We start from the raw sequence: 18,598 nt of genomic DNA, 5'->3' as shown, positions 1-18,598 counted from the left end.
CTGCATGTGAGTTGTGCTTCTGCTTGGTAGAATGTAAGTTACATACATGCCCTCTAACTTGAGGAATGTAGGGATGAGTTAGAGGAAGTTATCAAAATCTATGAGGGTCTTTAGAAATGCTGGGCAGCATAGATGATCAGTAGTCACTGTGCTTGTTTTGTGATTTGTTGTCCAAAGAAATTAGTTTTCCCTTTGTAGTGTCATGCCAATAAATGTTATTTTATATGTTTCTTTTAAATTCTTCATTTATAAACATTGAAAACATCTGAAATTTCTTTGTATCAGATGCATTTGCATTTGCATACACAAGTACTTCGGTGACTTGCTCTCCTGTTCCATTGGTTTTATCTATGTCTGGACCAAGGCCATACTGTCTCAGTCCATGTGTGCATGTGTATTCAGTCATATCTGACTCTGCGACCCCAAGGACTGTAGCCCACCAGGATCCTCTGTCCATGGGATTCTGCAGGCAAGAATACTGGAGTGGGTTGCCATTTCCTCCTCCAGTGGATCTTCCTGACCCAGGGATTGAACTCACCATTCCTGCATTGGAAAGCAATCTGCTGAGCCACTGGGAAAGCCCAGTCACTGGTGGTCCAGTGGTTAAGACTCCAAGACTTTCACAGCGGGTGTGGGTTCAATCCCTGATTGGGGAACCAAGAATCCCACATGCCGTGTGGCTGAAAAAGAAAAAAAAAAAAAAAGATTTGAGTGATAAATATGAACCGTTTATATGATTTGTGCTTCCCTGGTGGCTCAGATGGTAAAGCGTCTGCCTGCAATGCGGGAGACCTGGGTTCGATCCCTGGGTCGGGAAGATCCCCTGGAGAAGGAAATGGCAACCTACTCAGTACTCTTGCCTGAAAAATTCCATGGACGGAGGAGCCTGGTAGGCTACAGTCCATGGGGTCGCAAAGAGTAGGACATGACTGAGTGACTTCACTTTCACTTTCCACTTTAGTTACTGTAGTTTCAAGATAAGACTTTTTATCTAAGTCAAATCCCACAATCCTCTTTTTTTTCCTTAAAATTTCCTTAGTGATTCTTGACTACTCTTATAAAATTTTGGATCCGTTTGTCAAGTTCCACAAATAAGCCTTTTAGAATTTTTATGGGAATTGCATTACATAAATTGGCGATAATTACCATATTACCAGAATTAACATAATCTTTTCATTTATTAGTTTTTTTTTTAATGTCTTTCAGTTATGTTTGGTCAGTTTTGCCATAGAATCTCTTCCCCCTTTTTCCTAGCTTAATTCCTAGAGACTTACAGGCTTTTTTGTTTGTTTGTTGGCTTGTTTTTCTTTTGTTGTTTCTGTAAAGAGTTCAGTTCTTGCATATTTGCTAGTTGCTTACTGTTGCCGTATAGAACTTCACTGACTTTAATATGGCTTATCGTGTATACGTCTTGCTAAATTCTTAGTTTTTCAGACTGTATAGTCTCTTAGATTTCCCCTGGAATATTCAGTTATGTATCCATCTCAAAAATGTTTCTTCCTCTCCAAGACTCAGACGTGGTTTTTCTTTTCAGTGTTCATTGCTTTTGCCAGCATAGTGTCGCGTAAGAGGGTAAAGGTGGGCATTCCTTCCTTGGTCCTGACCAAATGGGAGCACTTCTGTAGGACTGACATTAAATTTTGATAAATGTGTTCTATCAGATTAAGGAAGTTCTCTTCTATTCCTAAGTTTCCATCAATGGTTTATTTTAAAAAAAAATATGGAAAAGATTTTCTTCAGAATTTAAAGTGGAATTAAAAAGAAAACAGTACAACACACTGTCTTATCCAGCTTTGATGCTTCAATTCTTTGTTCCTTTCCTTTTATCTCAAAAGGCAGTTGAGTAGTTTATCATTGTCAGGGATACTCAGATAATATTGCAGTGTCTGTGGCACCCAAAATAGGACCTGGGACTTAGCTGTTGAATGAGTTTTGAATTACCTTTTTCAGATTTCCAACTTAAATTTACTTAAAAGAAACACCGTTTTTTCCTCTTCTTTTTGTGTCCCTTATGTAAAGTTACTCTTGATGACCCCTTTCCATTTCTCTTTTAGTAATTATGCTTTCTCTGTATTCGTCTTTATTTGTGTGTCCCTCTCCCACCCCCCGCTAGGATCATGGATGAAACCCAAGAAAGTCTGTTACTGATTGGATTTTGATTATTTCCAAATACTCATTTTTTTAACTGGATAAATATTTCCTGTTTTTCTTTTTCTTTTTTTTTTTCACTTAGCTCAACCTCAGCGCTTGCCTCAGCTTCAAACTGCAGTGCAGGAAAGTGAGGAGGAAATAAGCAAGATAAAGAACGGCCACCCAAGTCTGAGCAATGGCAATGGAATCCACCATGGGGCCAAACACGTATCTGCAGAGAATCGAAGACTTTCAGCACCCGTTTCTCAAAAAATGCATAGAAAAATTCACTCCAGCTTGTCTGTAAACAGTGACATCAGTAAGAAGAGTAAAGTAAATGCTGTCTTTTCCCAAAAGACGGGCTCTTCACCTGAAGGTAAGTGTGATGCGTATGCGTGTTTTACTTGACCAGATGTAAAACCATATTCGCAAAGAATTATTTGATCAAGCGAATGTATGAAGAATGTTGCTTTGCCTCCAAACAGGAATTTTGGTAAAATGCAACTTCCCCAAAGGAAAGCCCAGGCTATAACGGAAGCATTGGCAGCTGACATCCTGCTTTTAGATTGTCTTCTGGAGTGAACAGTCATAACTTTAAATATAGCTGCTATACTTCTTTTTAAACCACATTTAAAAATATGAATACCATGTTTTGGTGGAATATGATTGTATGTAGTTTTTCAGTCCCTGATTCAGTATGTAAATCTCTGATTCACAGATACCTGCTTATATTTTTTCTTGCAGTTCAGTTATTAAATAGGCAAAACTAAAAGCAAAAATTTGGTAATTTTCATGCTCTTGACAGAGAAAGGGCTAGGTGAACTCTTGCTTGACTGACTAGCATCTTCCAGTTACCAGTGCTGTCAAGGGCAGCACCCCTCGCCCAACTCTGCCTTGTTCCAAGCTCATGGTCATCTGCCCTCTAGATCCTCCCTTAGAGGCACTGGGCTGTATTATCTGACCTCTCAAGAATTAGCAATTACCTCATTAATGAAACACTATGAAGCAGGAAATTTTTCCTTTATTATAACACAAGCCCATCTGATGGCATTGGGTTTATAACCTACAAACTCCTTTTATAAAAATGACTTGTGAATTTATGTTAAAAAAAAATCACTTTCCCTCAAGTTCAAGGTCCCAAATTTCTCTCAGCATATATACATGTTCCTCTGCTCTTTTTCTCCTTTTAGCAGTTCATTGGCATCAAAAACTCAAATCTTACACACACACATACACGTGTGTGTGTGTATATATATTACATATATATAGTACAAATATGTTTCTTATTCACCTTTCTATTTAAATTATCATGAAATTTTAAATGAAGGAAATTCTGGGGATGCTTCTGTGAAGTTGGCCATGCTTATTCATCGAGATAAATTGAGTTGTAAATAGGAAATTGTATCGAGAGTTACTAGTCATGAGTGGGAGAAAGGATATTACATTTTGGCTACAGGTGTCTCAAACTCAACTGAGGTAAAGTGTTAGGTTGATCAAATGATATGATAATAAATGGTCTGCATAGTGCCAGGTCAGTGACACTACTTTCCAAACTAATTAGATTGAAAAGGACATGATTGACACTTTAAAATGAGTTTGACATGTAAGCTGCGTGGTCATCTCTGAAGCATAGGTAGGCTGTTAACTAAACTGGCTCTCTAAGGAGTTGGGAAGGCAATGCAATTTTCTTTAGAGGATCTTTGCTTCTAGGTGATTGGGTGAAATAATTGAATGCAATTGAAATCTACTTGTTTTATACATTTGACTTTTCCTATTGTGCTCCTAACCTCTAATTTTCCATTTGATATTTACTGATTTTAAAGAATGGTAATATTTGCATGGCAATCCAACTTGAAATACCTTATGGAGTTTTATATATTTTTGCTTATTTTTTAATACCATCTCTGAATTTATTTCTAATGGAAGAATGTAGCTTTGTAACTAACATAGGAAGGAAGAGGAAAACCACTAGTACATAAATGAAGTAAAATTCTGCTCTCTCCCTCTCTCCTCTTCCTGCTTTTCCCGTCTCATGTTCCTCTTCCCCTGTCATCCACCCATCCTTATGGCTGCTGTGGATAAGGGTGGATAAAGGTGTGGATAAGGGAAGTCCCTTGTAATCCTTCTCTTATCACAAAATCTGTTCCATATTGGATTAGGGGAATGAGGAACAGCAAACGCCAATGGAATTGTCTAAGTATATTTTACAATGTCCTGCCCACTTATTTCACTGCTTTGCTATACAGTTTAACCTGATAGTATGTTTCTTTGTGATTACTTGAATTAAGATGAAAATTCCATTGTCCTATTTCATATTTTCTCAAAGATAGACATTGTCCTACTTTTTGCTGCTATTTAAGGTTGTACCCTCAAATTTTGTTTCTTCTGGCCTTCAGTTTTAAAGGTAAGTTTGTTCTCTGGGACTTATTTTTTTTTAAGAAAATGCTTTGGTTAGAAACTGAAAAAGAAGTTAGTTTCAGTTCCAAGATTTTGTGTGCTTGCTTTATAGCAGAGCTGCTTTGTTCTCAGAGCAGGTCTTTTGCTGTATAAAATATGTGAATCGTGGTGAGCAGAAATCTAATGTCTGTGGAATAAAACAATGGCAGAAATTTTTTTTAATTTAAAAACTTTATTTCAGTTTATTGACATATAATTGATTTACAGGGTTGTATTAGTTTCAGGTGTACAGCAAAGAGATTCAGTTAAACATATACATATTCTTTTTTACATGTATAGGATATTGCAAGATATTGAGTATAGTTCTCTGTGCTATTTACCTGTTTTTATATAGTGTGCATCTGTTAATCCCAATTTCCTAATTTATCCTTCCCCCACCTCCTTTCCGCCTTCATAAGTTTGTTTTCAAAGTCTGTGAGTCTATTTCTATTCTGTAAATAAAGTTAATTTCTTTCATTTTCTTAGCTTCCACATCATAAAAAATATCATGATATTTGTCTTTCTTTCTGACTGACTTCACTTAGTATGAGACTCTCTAGGTCCATTTATGTTTCTGTGAATACCATAATTTCATTCTTTTTATAGCATTACTTATTTTTTATTGCTGAGTAATAGTCCTTTGTATATATGTACAGCATCATCTTTATCCATTCATCTGTCGATAGACACTGAGGTTGCTTCCAAGTCTGGGCTACTCTAAATAGTTTTGTTAAACAGAGACAGCATTTGGATTTCTGGAGGCCTATATGTGAGAACAGTAAGTCTTGAAGAGGCCTGATTTGTGATACCATTAAAAATGGATTGCCTATTCTTACAGCAAAATGAGCAAACAAGTAGCAAACTGGTATTTGCTGAAAACCACAAAAATACCTAACCTTGCCTGGTCTGGCAATGTGCCTTTTTTCTGGATAAAGTGTTTGTGGTTATGATTTTTGTACTGCACATAAACAACAGTGATAACCAGAGGCATTTTTCTGGTTCAGATGATGAAATTAAATATATAACTATTTCATGCTGCTGCTGCTGCTAAGTCGCTTCAGTCGTGTCCGACTCTGTGTGACCCCATAGATGGCAGCCCACCAAGGCTCCGCCGTCTCTGGGATTTTCCAGGCAAGAACACTATTTCATTGTGCTTCATTAAGGGGTGCTTTGATGACAGTTTGGAAAACACTGCTATGATGTGAGCCCATTGCTTATACAGAGGTAAGGACTGACTCAGCCTCACAATTGCATCAGTGAGTTGGTGACATCTTTTCATATGTCTTTAATCTGGATTATTTAAGGCTTCAGGACAAATAGACATGGGCTCCATCAGATTTCTCTTTTTAAGCTATGTTGATTCAGTTATGAAGATTTGTACCATAGATTATTCTAATCTACATAACTTTTCTACCTGCTTCATGCACATGAAGGACTTCCCTGATGGCTCAGACGGTAAAGCGTCTGCCTGCAATGCGGGAGACCTGGGTTCAATCGCTGGGTCGGGAAGATCCCCTGGAGAAGGAAATGGCAACCCACTCCAGTATTCTTGTCTGGAGAATCCCATGGATGGAGGACCCTGGTGGGCTATAGTCCATGGGGTCGCAGAGTCGGACACGACCGAGCGACTTCACTTTCACTTTCATGCACGTGAAGTCATTTAACCCTCCCAACAGTACTGTCATTCTATGAGCTATATGTAATTATCTAGTTATAAGTGAGAAAACTGAGGCACACAGACATAAGTGAATGTGCCAAACTCAATTAGTACATGACAGAAATGAGATTCAGACCTAGACCATCCTGGCTCCATGGTCTATCCCCGACACCACTGTGTTATTTTGCCTTAAAGTTCTCTGAGGAAAGGTAATTTACTGGCCTTTCCAGCATCACATGGGATGTTGATATCATTCCAGCTGTGGGTCAGGCAAGGATCTTGTGATTAGTATACATTTGCCTTCTTTAAACTCTTCCAACTAAAGTTTTGAAAACAATTTTCATACCTATGTTCTGTGTCCATTTTCCTTCCCTGCTAGACTGTAAATTCCTGAAGAAGCTTGACTGGGTCTGAGTCAAAATGTTTTTCTTAAACTTACAGTCAGCCCCAGTACAATAGCTTCATTGTTTTCCCTGAGTTAATAAGTGATGCAATGTTTTATTCCAAACCACCTCCATGAAGCTAGCACTGGAAAGTAAAATATGTGCTCATATTCATTTAAAATATGTTCTTTTAAAAATTCCTTTTATGCAATAGAGGAAAAAAAATACCCATGTGGGGAAATACTGTACATTTTATTTGAATATTATTAAATTAGTAGATTCCTACTTGTTTGTATAATTAAATATTCATACATACATTACTTCAATTTCTTGATTGCATCACCCAGGTAGAGATTTTTTTAAGCCATGTTTAAGATTCTTGACCTTTGAAATAATTATAGTATAATTTAGTATCATATAATATTCAAATTGCTAAGAGCTTTCATTAGACTCTAAGATGATTTTTTCCTTATCGTAAATCCTAACACTTGTGTGCCAATGATGCTATTATGATTTTGTAAAAACTAAGTTTCAACAAAGATACTTTGAGGAGATTTTATACTTCTTAGTGATATTTACTATTTAACATATTTCATAATGGGCTTCTCTTGTGGCTCAAATGGTTTAAAAAAAAAAAGAAAAGAAAATCTGCCTGCAGTGTAGGAGACCCAGGTTCAATCCCTGGATTGGGAAGATCCCCTGGAGAAGGACATGGCAACCCACTCCAGTATCATTGCCCGGAAAATATCACAAAGGAGCCTGGCAGGCTACTGTCCATAGGGTTACAAAGCATTGGATGTGACTAACACTTTCACTTTCATACTGAAACATAGATTAAGTACTTACAGAGAAACTGCATATCTAGTCCCAGCAGTTCATTAAATATAACTGTTGAACAAGAGTCAGGGGCATCATATGCATGGCAGTACTGAGGATCAGTCTTGTTTTAAATCAGAGAGGCCACATAGCCTAGTGGTCAGAGCACAAACTCTAGAACCAGTCTGCTCAGTTCAAACATTGGCTTTACTATTGGCCCATAATGTGTCCTTGAGTAGGTCCCTTAACCTCTTTGTCCCTCAGTGGCTTACTGTAAAATAGGGATATAATTAGTCACCTGTATCATAGGATGGTTGGAAGAGTATTTGAGTTGATTTTGCATTCAGTTTTAGTTATAAAAGAGCCGGGCCTGAATGAAGTACTTGGATGGTGTTCTCATCATCATCATGAAGGAGTGCACAGGGAAGGAAGGGTCAGCAATGTCAGCTTTCTAGACAAGGTAATGCCTTGATGGAGACCTGAAGGTTAAGAGAAGGTAAGGGAGTTGAAAGAGGCATTCAAAAAGACTGAAAGAGGCTTGTGAAATAAGGTGTTTTGTTCAGAGAACCATTAAGTACTTTGCTGCTGAGGAGTCAAATTAGGAGAGGTGAGACTAGAAGGGATCAGTCCATAGGCAGCCTGGGAAGCCCTGTTGTTCTAATGTAGCCAGATACTTATGATTTCTCTGAAGGATATCATTTTATGCCCATTGTATATTTTTTTGAAACATTAATATTTCTTTTCTCTCCATGATACAGAAATTCCATAGTTGCAATTATATAAACCCAGAATACTGCTATATACTAAGCATCTGTACTCTGATCACCTTTATGATCTTTCTGTATTTTAGTAATGAACTATTATCATAGATAAAATGAATTAGTTATAGACTTGGTGAATTGGGCATGCTAACAAGTTCTTCAGGAAGGCTTTGGACATATATGGACGGACTTCAGCCCAGTCCTCTCCCATTTTACTGGTACCCTCTGCTTGTCTTTAAACTAGCCTCTTGACTTCTTACCTTTATGACTCTTCTCTGTCTTGTGTTTAGACTCTTCTTTCTCCCCTTTTCAGTGTATTTCCCCCTGCATCGGATCATGAGTAGGAGGAGGACAGCCATGACTCTGGGAGGCAGTCTGGGTGGGGCACACAGGCTTCAAAGGAGATGTACACAATTGACCAGGTCAGTTTGAAAAGCCCACTAGGTGATTCAAATAGGTTCCACCCCCTCCTTCCTTGAGAATTACTGGTAAAAATATCTTTCCTTGACCTCACCACTTCCTCTTCTCTCCTTGCACTTGAAATTGTGCCTTCAACTGCAAGCACACACATTTAACAACATAGCTGACTGACTTTGCCACTTCTCTTCCTCATATTTCTCATAACTTCGCCTTCATGACCTCTCCATATTTTTTTCAGAACTCAAGGGTCGTCTCCTGATGCCCCAATTCTGGGCTGATTACTCTTCTTTTGGGTCCCCACAGTGTCTTCCAAATACAAAATGAGACTGGAGTTTAACTCTTTCTGCACTAAAATGTAATCTTACTGAAGGCAAAGATTTGGTTTTATCCATCTTTTGGCTTCAAGCACAGAGCCTAGTACCTGACGTATCGTAACTATTTAGTAAATGATGAAGCAAGTAAGGGGCATAAATTGGAGAACGCAAGCACTTACTCTTTAACATTTCACAGACGTCATAGTTGATATCTCGGAAATTGCTGCAATCCTCAAGGGAGATGAAATGGGGAGATTGAAGGGAGTGCAAATATTTGAGCTAAAAGAGGCCAAAAAAACCCCATAAACTTCTAGAAGTACTAGTACTTTAGTGGAAGGATAATAATAGGACTTCATGATCTGACTATAACATTATAATCTGAGCCTCCAGAAACAAATTTTCTGTGACTTTGGCAAGATATATTGCTGTGTTCCTCAAAATACTTCATTCACTTGCATGATATTTTGTTTTATTTTGTTTTGTTTTCTCAGGCACAGTGCCTTCCATTCCATGTCAGAATAGTTGTGTGGGAGAAAGGTTTAGAATTCTGCTTTCTGATGCAATATTTGCCAGTCCATTGGAAAATAGGATTTTAATAATTTTCTTTTCTCAACCAGCAAGCTAATTGAAACAGTAATACAAAGAGAAGTTAAGTCGCTCAGTTGTGTCCGACTCTTTGCGACCCCATGGACTGTAGCCTACCAGGCTCTTCCATCCATGGGATTCTCCAGGCAAGAATACTGGAGTGGGTTGCCATTTCCTTCTCCAAACACAAAGAGAAGGGTGTGTGAAGGGTGTGTGGAAAACAGGTATGATCAGAGTTGACGATGTCAAAGTATAAATCATTAAAATATTAAATCAACTGTTCTTAAAAAATCATCTATCAAATTATAAGTGATATTACTTTAGGGCTGAAAGTAAATATTTAAATACACTTCCTTTTGAGTTTAGGAAAATAGGTTAACTTTGTAATCTATGATCTATAGTAAGTTATATCCATCCATTTGGTGAAAAGCAAAGATTTTACAAGGTTCTAAAGTATATAATTTGAGATTTGAAACAGAAACGCCTCAAAATCTCAGACCACTTCTTTTATACCTGTTAACACCTGAAAGAAGAGATAACTATCCACTGTGTATGGACTCCACCTCTGGTGTTTGGTTTTGTACACAAGCTTAGGCCACTGCTCTAAGAATCTGAGTTAGCTTAGCACTCACACAGGAGGTGGGTAAGGAGGAAATAAAACAATGGAGATACAGCTAGATTGGCTGGGAAGCATTGGGGTGTGGGGTAGCTGAGTGAAGAGGTTATTTAGAAACCCAGCTTAGTGGAAAGAATAATAGGCCAAGTGGAAAGAACTGAATAACCTAATAACCCTATTAATATATCAGGGTTTTAATTTTTTCTTTGATGATGGTAAGTTTAGATGATGTTTTCATTAGGTGAAACAGTAACAGGTAAGTGCAGTAGCCAGGCTTATCCTGGATTACAGTCCATTTCCAACCTCAAAAGTCATGCAGTGTGTGGGCAGTGATGGTTTTCTTTAGGGTTTCAGGATTGTATCGAGGAGTCCTGGCCCAGAACTAGAGTAGCAGTCAGACTAATGCATTTTAATCAGGACTGTCATTCATCGTCTAGTTCAGTTAGTTCGGAAAGGGAACTGAAATTTAGGAAATCATGAAGAATAGCTGAATATAGTTTGAGGCTGACCATGAGATGAATTGTAGACTTGTGCAATTTCAGATGATGACATACAATCCAAGAACATTTGGCAATATATAACTGGAACTTCAGAGAAGGAGTTAAAAGCAAGCACACTAATTTCTGTTAGTTCTCTTAGAGGAGATATTTGAAACCATGCATCTTTCTTCAGTAGAGATTTAAGAGCAAAAGTCAGATGACTGAGAACTGAGTGACTCAGGGATCACTGGAGGCCAGCCAGCTTGGTGGAATGGGAGAGTGGGTTTAGCTTGAGCACTGGGGAGACAATGCCATAGAAAGTTCAGGCTTTTCTCTAAAAGTGATGTCAGAGTGTGGCTATAGCACTGATAAGATAGCCTAGGGGAGAGGTCAGAAAGCAAAAAGAAGAGGAAGATGATCTGGCCAAGAGGAGTCGATAGGAAAGGTGAGAGAAGAAACAAACTGGAGAGGGTGGTATCCTGGATACCAGGGAATAAATGCTTTGTGTCAAAGGAGAAGCTTGCGCCAGCTATTGTGACACCTCAGTCAGATGAGAATTGAAATGATTCTATTGAATTTAACCATGTGGATGTCATTTGGTGACCTAATTAAGAGCCATTTTTGTAGAGAAGTCAGAATGATATGGGTTGCGGAATGTGATAAAACACACTAATAACGATAGCTCTAGAAAGGCCAATGTCCAAAGAGGTTTTAAGATGGAAAAGGTTTTTGTTTATATTTGGATGGAAAGGATCCAGGAGAGAGGGAAAGTTTGAAGATTTAAGAAGGTAATAATGATAACCTTATTGACAAGCCAGCATATCATTTAAAGAAATGATATTTAGCATTTAGATCTAGAGTTTGGATTATGTAAATACACATCCATTATCAACGCATGAGAACTGAGCAACCAGAGAAGCATTTATTGAATTGTTAATGTAGGTGACTCCACTCTTTATGGGAGTATCATTGATAATTCCTTTCTAATCATGTCCTCATACCAAGTTGGGCTTTCCTGGTGGCTCAGATAGTAAAGCATCTGCCCACAATGCCCAGATTCAATCCCTGGGTCCCCTGGAGAAGGAAATGGCAACCCACTCCAGTATTCTTGCCTGGAAAATCCCATGGACAGAGGTCCCTGGTAGGCTACAGTCCATGGGGTTGCAAAGAGTCAGACATGACTGAGTGACTTCACGGTCTTTCACTTTCATACCAAGTTATCCCATAAAGTTACTCAAAAAGCATCTAACTCAAGTCCCCACTCCTCCTTCATTCCAGAAGTATTAATTGCATTTGAATGGAAGACACTGACCCAGCAGACATTTATGAATCTGAGTTCCAAATTCCTGATTTGTGTTTAGACCACAGGTTGATGGAAATTAATAGCTTCTTATAATTTAGATTGATAAGGCCCTTAATTGAATTTAATTGTAACTTTTACACATAGTATAGGACAGGAAATAAAACAGAACATAAACGAGTGAAAGTCGCCCAGTAATACCTGACTGTTTGCTACCCCGTGGTCTATACAGTCCATGGAATTCTCTAGGCCAGAATACTGGAGTGGGTAGCCTTTCCCTTCTCCAGGGGATCTTCCCAACCCAGGGATCGAACCCAGGTCTCCTGCGCTGCAGGTGGATTCTTTCCCAACTGAGCTATTAGGAGCCCAAACAAGTAAACACGCAGCTAAAGAGAAGAAAACTGTGGGAAAGATGAGTAAGGAAATTACTGCAGAATCCAGTAGCTTAACTTTAAAATGTATTTAAAGTAAATTTGTGTTTTAATGTGGTCTGCTGGTGGTGGTTTAGTTGCTATAAGTCATATCAGACTCTTTGTAACCCCATGGACTGTAGCCCCCACCCCAGGCTCCTCTGTCCATGGGATTTCCCAGGCAAGAATACTGGAGTGGGTTGCCATTTCCTTCTCCAGGTGATCCTTCCAAACCAGGGATTGAACCTGGGTCTTCTGTATTGCAGGCAGATTCTTTAGTGATTGACCCACCAGTGAGGACCTTAATGTGGTTTACCCTTCACTGAATTACTGTCACAAGCAAAAGCTCTAAAAGTTAAGATCAAAATTCCAACTTCTATAAATTAATTGTGACTGTCTCTTACACAGTGATCACTTTTGGTTTGTGGGCTTTTTTCAGAATCTAACAACAGTTAGATTCGCAGGTTTCTAAGGTGGTAACAAACACCTGTTAGGTCTTTTGTTATTCCTGAAGGTAACAAAAGACCCCAGATACCTTCAGATGTCTTATTCTAAAATGACATATCTCTAAGAACTAAACAGTAAAGCAGGGCATAGATTATGGAGGGACCTAATGAACCATTTTAAGGATTTTGATTTTGGTTTGAGTGAGGTAGGAAGCCAGTGATAGGGTTTGAGCAGATGGTAGACATGATCTGACATTTTTAAGCATCACCTGTCTGTTGTGCAGAGTGTAGACTATAGGTACACAGTGGCCAAAGAAAGAGGGCCTGGGGGCCTGCTGTGTGACTCTTGCAGTAACTCAGCTGAGAGATGACAGGGTTGGATCAGAGTGGTAATAGTAAGATAGTGTTGTGTATGAATGTATTTTGAAGGCAGAGTAAGATTTATTGAAGGGTGATATTTCAGTGTGAGAGAAAGACGAGGGTTAAGGATGACTCTAGGTTATTTGGTCCAAGCAGTTGAATGTATGGAGTTACCATGAATAGAGGTGGGAAGAACAGGGTTTGGTTTTGAACAATTTGAGATGCCCATTTTCTTTACAAGTGGTACAGTGAAATAAGCAGTTGGGTAGAGGAGTTTGAAGGTGAGAGGAAAGATCTGCACCCTGAGATGTTTTGTGAGTCATCAGAGTACAGAATGTTCAGTGCATGGGATCCCCTGGGATTGTGGTTCTCAATCCCAGCACCTGGGTATCTGAAGTAAGAACTTCTGGACAAAGGGAGTACAACGTGAAATATCTCTCTGGGCACAGACCCCAGAGAACCTAACTCAAGTGGAGTGGGACCAAGGCATCAGAATCCTTTAGAACAGGGGTCCCCAACCTCCAGGATCTAATGCCTAATAATCTGAGGTGGAAATGATGTAATAATAACAGAAATAAAGTGCACAATAAATGTAACATGCTGGAATCACCCTGAAACCACCTCCCCACACACAGACCAGTCCATGGGAAAATTGTCTTCCACGAAACTGGTCTCTGGTGCCAAAAAGGTTAGTGACCACTGCTATAGAAGTTCTCCACAAGACTCTAACATCCATGCAGGGTTAAGAACTACTGCCCAGGAAGTACAGTCAATTAGTGATGCAAGAACTGAGCTCTAGACCTGTTCAATAAGTCAGAAAATGAACAGACACTATGAAAAAAAATGGGATGAGTAGTCAATGATGGCGGAGGAAACAATAAAGACTGTGTTTCAAGTTGGAGGGAGTGGTCATGTGTCAAATAGCAACTGAGAAGGCCAGTGAGATGAATCAGAAGTGACCATTGACATTGTCCTGTGATCATTGGTGACCTTCATACTCTAGGTGTGTGATGGGAACAAAAGTCTCACTGAAGTGGTAGAGAAAATTAAAGATGGCACAGCTAGGCTACTCTGTTCAAGGGGTGTTCCTAAAAGAGAATAGTAAAAAGGCTGTGAGCTAAAAGAATATTTTTAGAGATGGGATATATTGAGTTTTGTTGGTAATGAGCTGGTAGAGAAGTGGCTGGTGGATGATGCAGGACAAGGATGCCCTTGAGTAGCTGAAGCAGAAGAGATCTATTAGAAGGCACCCCATCTGTAGTTACTGATATCTGTACCTATATCTCATCATCCCTCTCAGATTTTAGATCATTACCAGAAAGTGGCCAGCCATATTTTGAGATTATCTTTCACCCTGCCTTCTTTGGTAGGTGCATACACTAACCACTTTCTATTTATTTAACTGGTGATCTTTCAAATGACCAGTAGGATTTGACATGGTAGATTTAAAGTTTTTCAAACCTTCCATCTAAAACTGTTTCATCATTTGCAATGATGTAAAATATGCTAGAAGTTTCCATTCATTTTAGAAAGACTTCAAAAAATTATCTCATAGTTATAATAATAGCACTAGACACTGCATAATACTACAATTCTCAAAGGGAGAAATTTTGGGGAAGAGATACAGAATGTGCAGGATGTTTGGAATCTTCTGACGAAAACTGGTTGATGACTCATGAGTCTTGTAGTTTGTGAAGTATATACACAAGAAAAATATGATATTAATTTGTCGTCAAATATTTGAGGTGACCGCCTACAGTAAAACTTTTATCTTAGATGCTCATGATAAATCAAAACATTGTTCTTATGTCTTGTGTTTCACATTAGCCTAAATTTTACCACCTTAGCAAACAGTATTTTTCACCTTTAAAAAAATCAGTTCCACTTTTTGAGGATAGAATAAAAGTATTTACCTCATCTGATGAACTGAAGAAAATACTGGTGGATAATTTGTACCTCAATTCATGCCATGTAGTGACAATCTAGAAGAGAAAAATCAAAAATTTAAGCCTAAATAGATTGTTCACATTCCTTTGTCTTTAAAACTATTTTGATAATGGTATATTTTATAGTATTATCTACAAATACTGTAGCTTATTGTTCTCTTTGGTGCTATTTTTTTTTTCTTTTTCCCTAGTGTTTTGTTACTATGTTTCTTTCCCTCAATTGCTTCCTTTGGGTGTGTGCCCCACCATACTCCCTCTACACTTAGAAGATCTTGTGTTTTATTAGCTAAATAGACACTCAAATGGTTATGAATTGAGAATTGTAATATTGGAGGGAAATTAATTTTGAACAAAGAATTTTTGAAAAAGGAGTCTTAAGGAACAGGAGCATGCCTAGAAGTATATCTGTTTGTGCACTCATCAGAGATGCTTCATCTTTAAAGATCTGGTCTGCAAGTCCAGAATTTTGATTGTCTCATTTTGGTTATTTCTCCAAAGCATACTTTCTATACCTCTGTCCACCTGTCTGTTGATCTTTCAACACCCTGCTCTCTTATTTCTTTTTCTTTCTTTCCCTCCTGACTCATTTTATTCCCTTTGCATGATTTCATTCAACAATTTATTGCAATTTAGAGGAACTCAAATGGCAATGATTCATGACATTTTCAGTAATAATGCTTTAATACTCTTTTCAGATAGTTTTATTCTTAGTTTGTATGTTTGCAAGATATGACTCTAAAATTCTCTTAAGACCCAAGGCTTAACAATGGTTTTTTTCTAGGTTGAATTAGAGTCTTTCAGTTGATATCTTTAAGAGTATATAGTTAAGTTGCTATTTGATTTTTTTAAATTGCATTCTTAAATGACACTGCCTGAATCTTGAAACTAATTGAGGTAACACTGAAATACTAGTTTCTCTTAGAAATTTTCTCAGTAATTTTTAATACTTACATATACTGGTCAACTATCATAGTTTTGAGGACCTTTATATTTAATTTGTATAAACCTCAACTAGTGTAGTATGAAATAGGATAGAGGGGAGGGAGCTCATGGTATAAAGTTCCCATATTTCTGAAAAAAACTTAAGATGAAAAAATTTTTTTCTATAGAAAGTTTCAGTTGAATACGCAAGGAAGCTATTTGAAAAATGTGCTTATGATCTTCCAGTTCAGAAGTGTTTAGCTTTGGGAAGAACCCGTGACGTTGATGGGGGGCAGGGTGGGGGGAGTAACCTTAATGTCAGTAACCTTTAAACTGTGATGGAAATTCTAAATTTTACTTAATTATAGATAAAAGTAATAAACAAGTTTATGGTTATTTCAGAAATCATGAAGTATTAGTTATGTTAATCACTACTTTAAAATCGCAGTACTTATTAGATCATCTCTAGGGCTTGTTTTTAATACGTTAAAAAAGAAGTACTTATCATGATATTAAAAGCCGAGGTATAATAAATGTTTCAATATAACTGGTTTCCATTGAAATCTTTTGTTTTTCATTTTACACATTTAAAAATATTATTTTTTGTCCATTACATTGCAAATAAAGAATCCCTGCCCTAGTGCCCTTTGCATCCTAAGCATTCTTTGTAGTATAAATTTCTTTTTTATACTATTTTTATACTACAAGTAACATACTTGTTTTGTACACTTACATTTCTGTGTGCATGTTGTATAAGACAGAGAACACATTTTTGTAAATACCTTTAAAATTTTTGCTCATATTAAGATATGTCCAAATTTCTATTTTAAAAATTATATTAAATACTAAATTCTTAAGTAGTTGTAGTTGTCTTTACATTTTAGTGATATTCTTTTACCAAGGCATTGTCAGCAATACCAGGGCATGGAGAAAATTAACTTTGTGGTTTTTTTCTGCCACTGTTTCAGTGATCTTAATGTAATGCTCCATAAATAGGTATGGGAGAAAACAGAGGAAAGAATCAAAGTCAACAATCTGGTGGACAATGTGTTTCAGATTAATTTTCTGAAAGGATTTTAATTGATAGGCAGCATAATGTGGCCTCAGGCCCCCTTCCCAGCACAGGTTCTTGATAACGTGTAAGGTCTTCCCTACTACTCACACACTTGACTGAAGGGAAAACGGAAGGTGGTAGACATCTATCAAGTGGATATAGGAAGCAATTAGAAGAAAATAAAAGAATAATTAGTAAACAGTTTCCTCAGGGAAACTAATCAAAGTTCCTATTTTGAAGGGGAAAATTCATGCAAATAAATAGTAGTTGTCTCCTAAAGACTGAGAAATCCAAGAGTTTGGGGGAGATGTGCAGATAATTGAAAGAAAAGAGCAAAATGGACTTACATCTTATGACATATTAAACCTGATAAATTTCTACTCTGACTTCTCTCGGGAAATCAAATTGGAGAAACCAGACTTCTTGGGGAATAACATCCCTATGCATAACATATTTAAATTTGACACTAGAAGTTAAGTTTATTTTTTCCTAATAATTATGTTCAGTGAGGAATGCAGAAATTGCATTTTGGAATGACGGAAGAGTAGTTATTGTAGAAAGAACTTTTCAGCATCTGTGGTAGCTATCGACCATAGGAGGTAGCTCACTCCATGTGTCCTATAGAGTAGAGTGAAAGGAGAAGAAAAACCCAAAGGAAGCTTTGCCTCAGGGCCTACAAATGAGCTTCATCAAGTCAACAGGTCTGCCATGTTCCCAGGCTTGTGTACTGAATTCTGTACAGCCGTCCTATTTTAGTCTTTAACCTAGTGCCTTTGATTACTGTTGTTACTTTGTAATATAGTTAGAAATAAATGGGAACTAAATATGAACATACTAGTTCTTGAACCCCAGTTGACCATTCTATAATTATATATATGAGTATATATGCCATGATATTTAATATATATACTAGTATTTTATATAAAATATAATCTATTATATATAGTAAATACATACCTATATTTAATGTAATGCTATATTATACAATGTAAATATAAAATATTTAAATATATTCTATTTTTATATATTTGGAATATATATATTTGTTTATATTTGGATCTCTTGACAAATCTCCTAACTTCAGACTCTGTTATTCTCTCATACTTGCCTTTCAGAACCCCAAGTCTAGACTGTCTGTCTTTTTACCTTCTCTCTGTACCAAGGAGCTGAGTAGTACTCACAAAGCCTTGATATCCATAAAAACTGCTGCAAATACCCCAGTGTGTCTTGGATCTCACCTTGGTTCGCACATTCCCTCAGGTACCTAGGTAAAGATCGGTGAAGATCGTCCAGTCGTGTCCGACTCTCTGCGACCCCGTGGACTGTAGCCAACCAGGCTCCTCTGTCCATGGGATTTTCCAGGCAAGAGTACTGGAGTGGATTGCCATTCCCTTCTCCAGGGACCTTCCCGACCCAGGGATCGAACCCGGGTCTCCCACATTGCAGACAGATGCTTAACTGTCTGAGCCACCAGGGAAGTCCCTCAGCAGCAAACTGCAGAGCCAGCCTCTCCCATTTTCCACAGCGACTGTCTCATTTTGTTGCTACTCTTTCAACAAAGTTC

General features: G+C 37.8%; 1 protein-coding gene across 1 annotated transcript in view; it reads left to right on the top strand.

The window, feature by feature from the left end:
- The window catches only part of MDFIC (MyoD family inhibitor domain containing), a 131,966-nt gene that overhangs the window by 96,294 nt on the left and 17,074 nt on the right, over positions 1 to 18,598 (top strand). Inside the window, exon 4 of the mRNA XM_052639091.1 lies at positions 2,234 to 2,506. Coding sequence (XP_052495051.1) covers positions 2,234 to 2,506 — 273 coding nt within the window. The remainder of the gene's footprint in view (positions 1 to 2,233; positions 2,507 to 18,598) is intronic.

The sequence above is a fragment of the Budorcas taxicolor genome, chromosome 4 (genome assembly GCF_023091745.1).
Source record: "Budorcas taxicolor isolate Tak-1 chromosome 4, Takin1.1, whole genome shotgun sequence".
Lineage (NCBI taxonomy): Eukaryota > Metazoa > Chordata > Mammalia > Artiodactyla > Bovidae > Budorcas > Budorcas taxicolor.
This window is presented reverse-complemented; position numbering and strand designations above follow the sequence as displayed.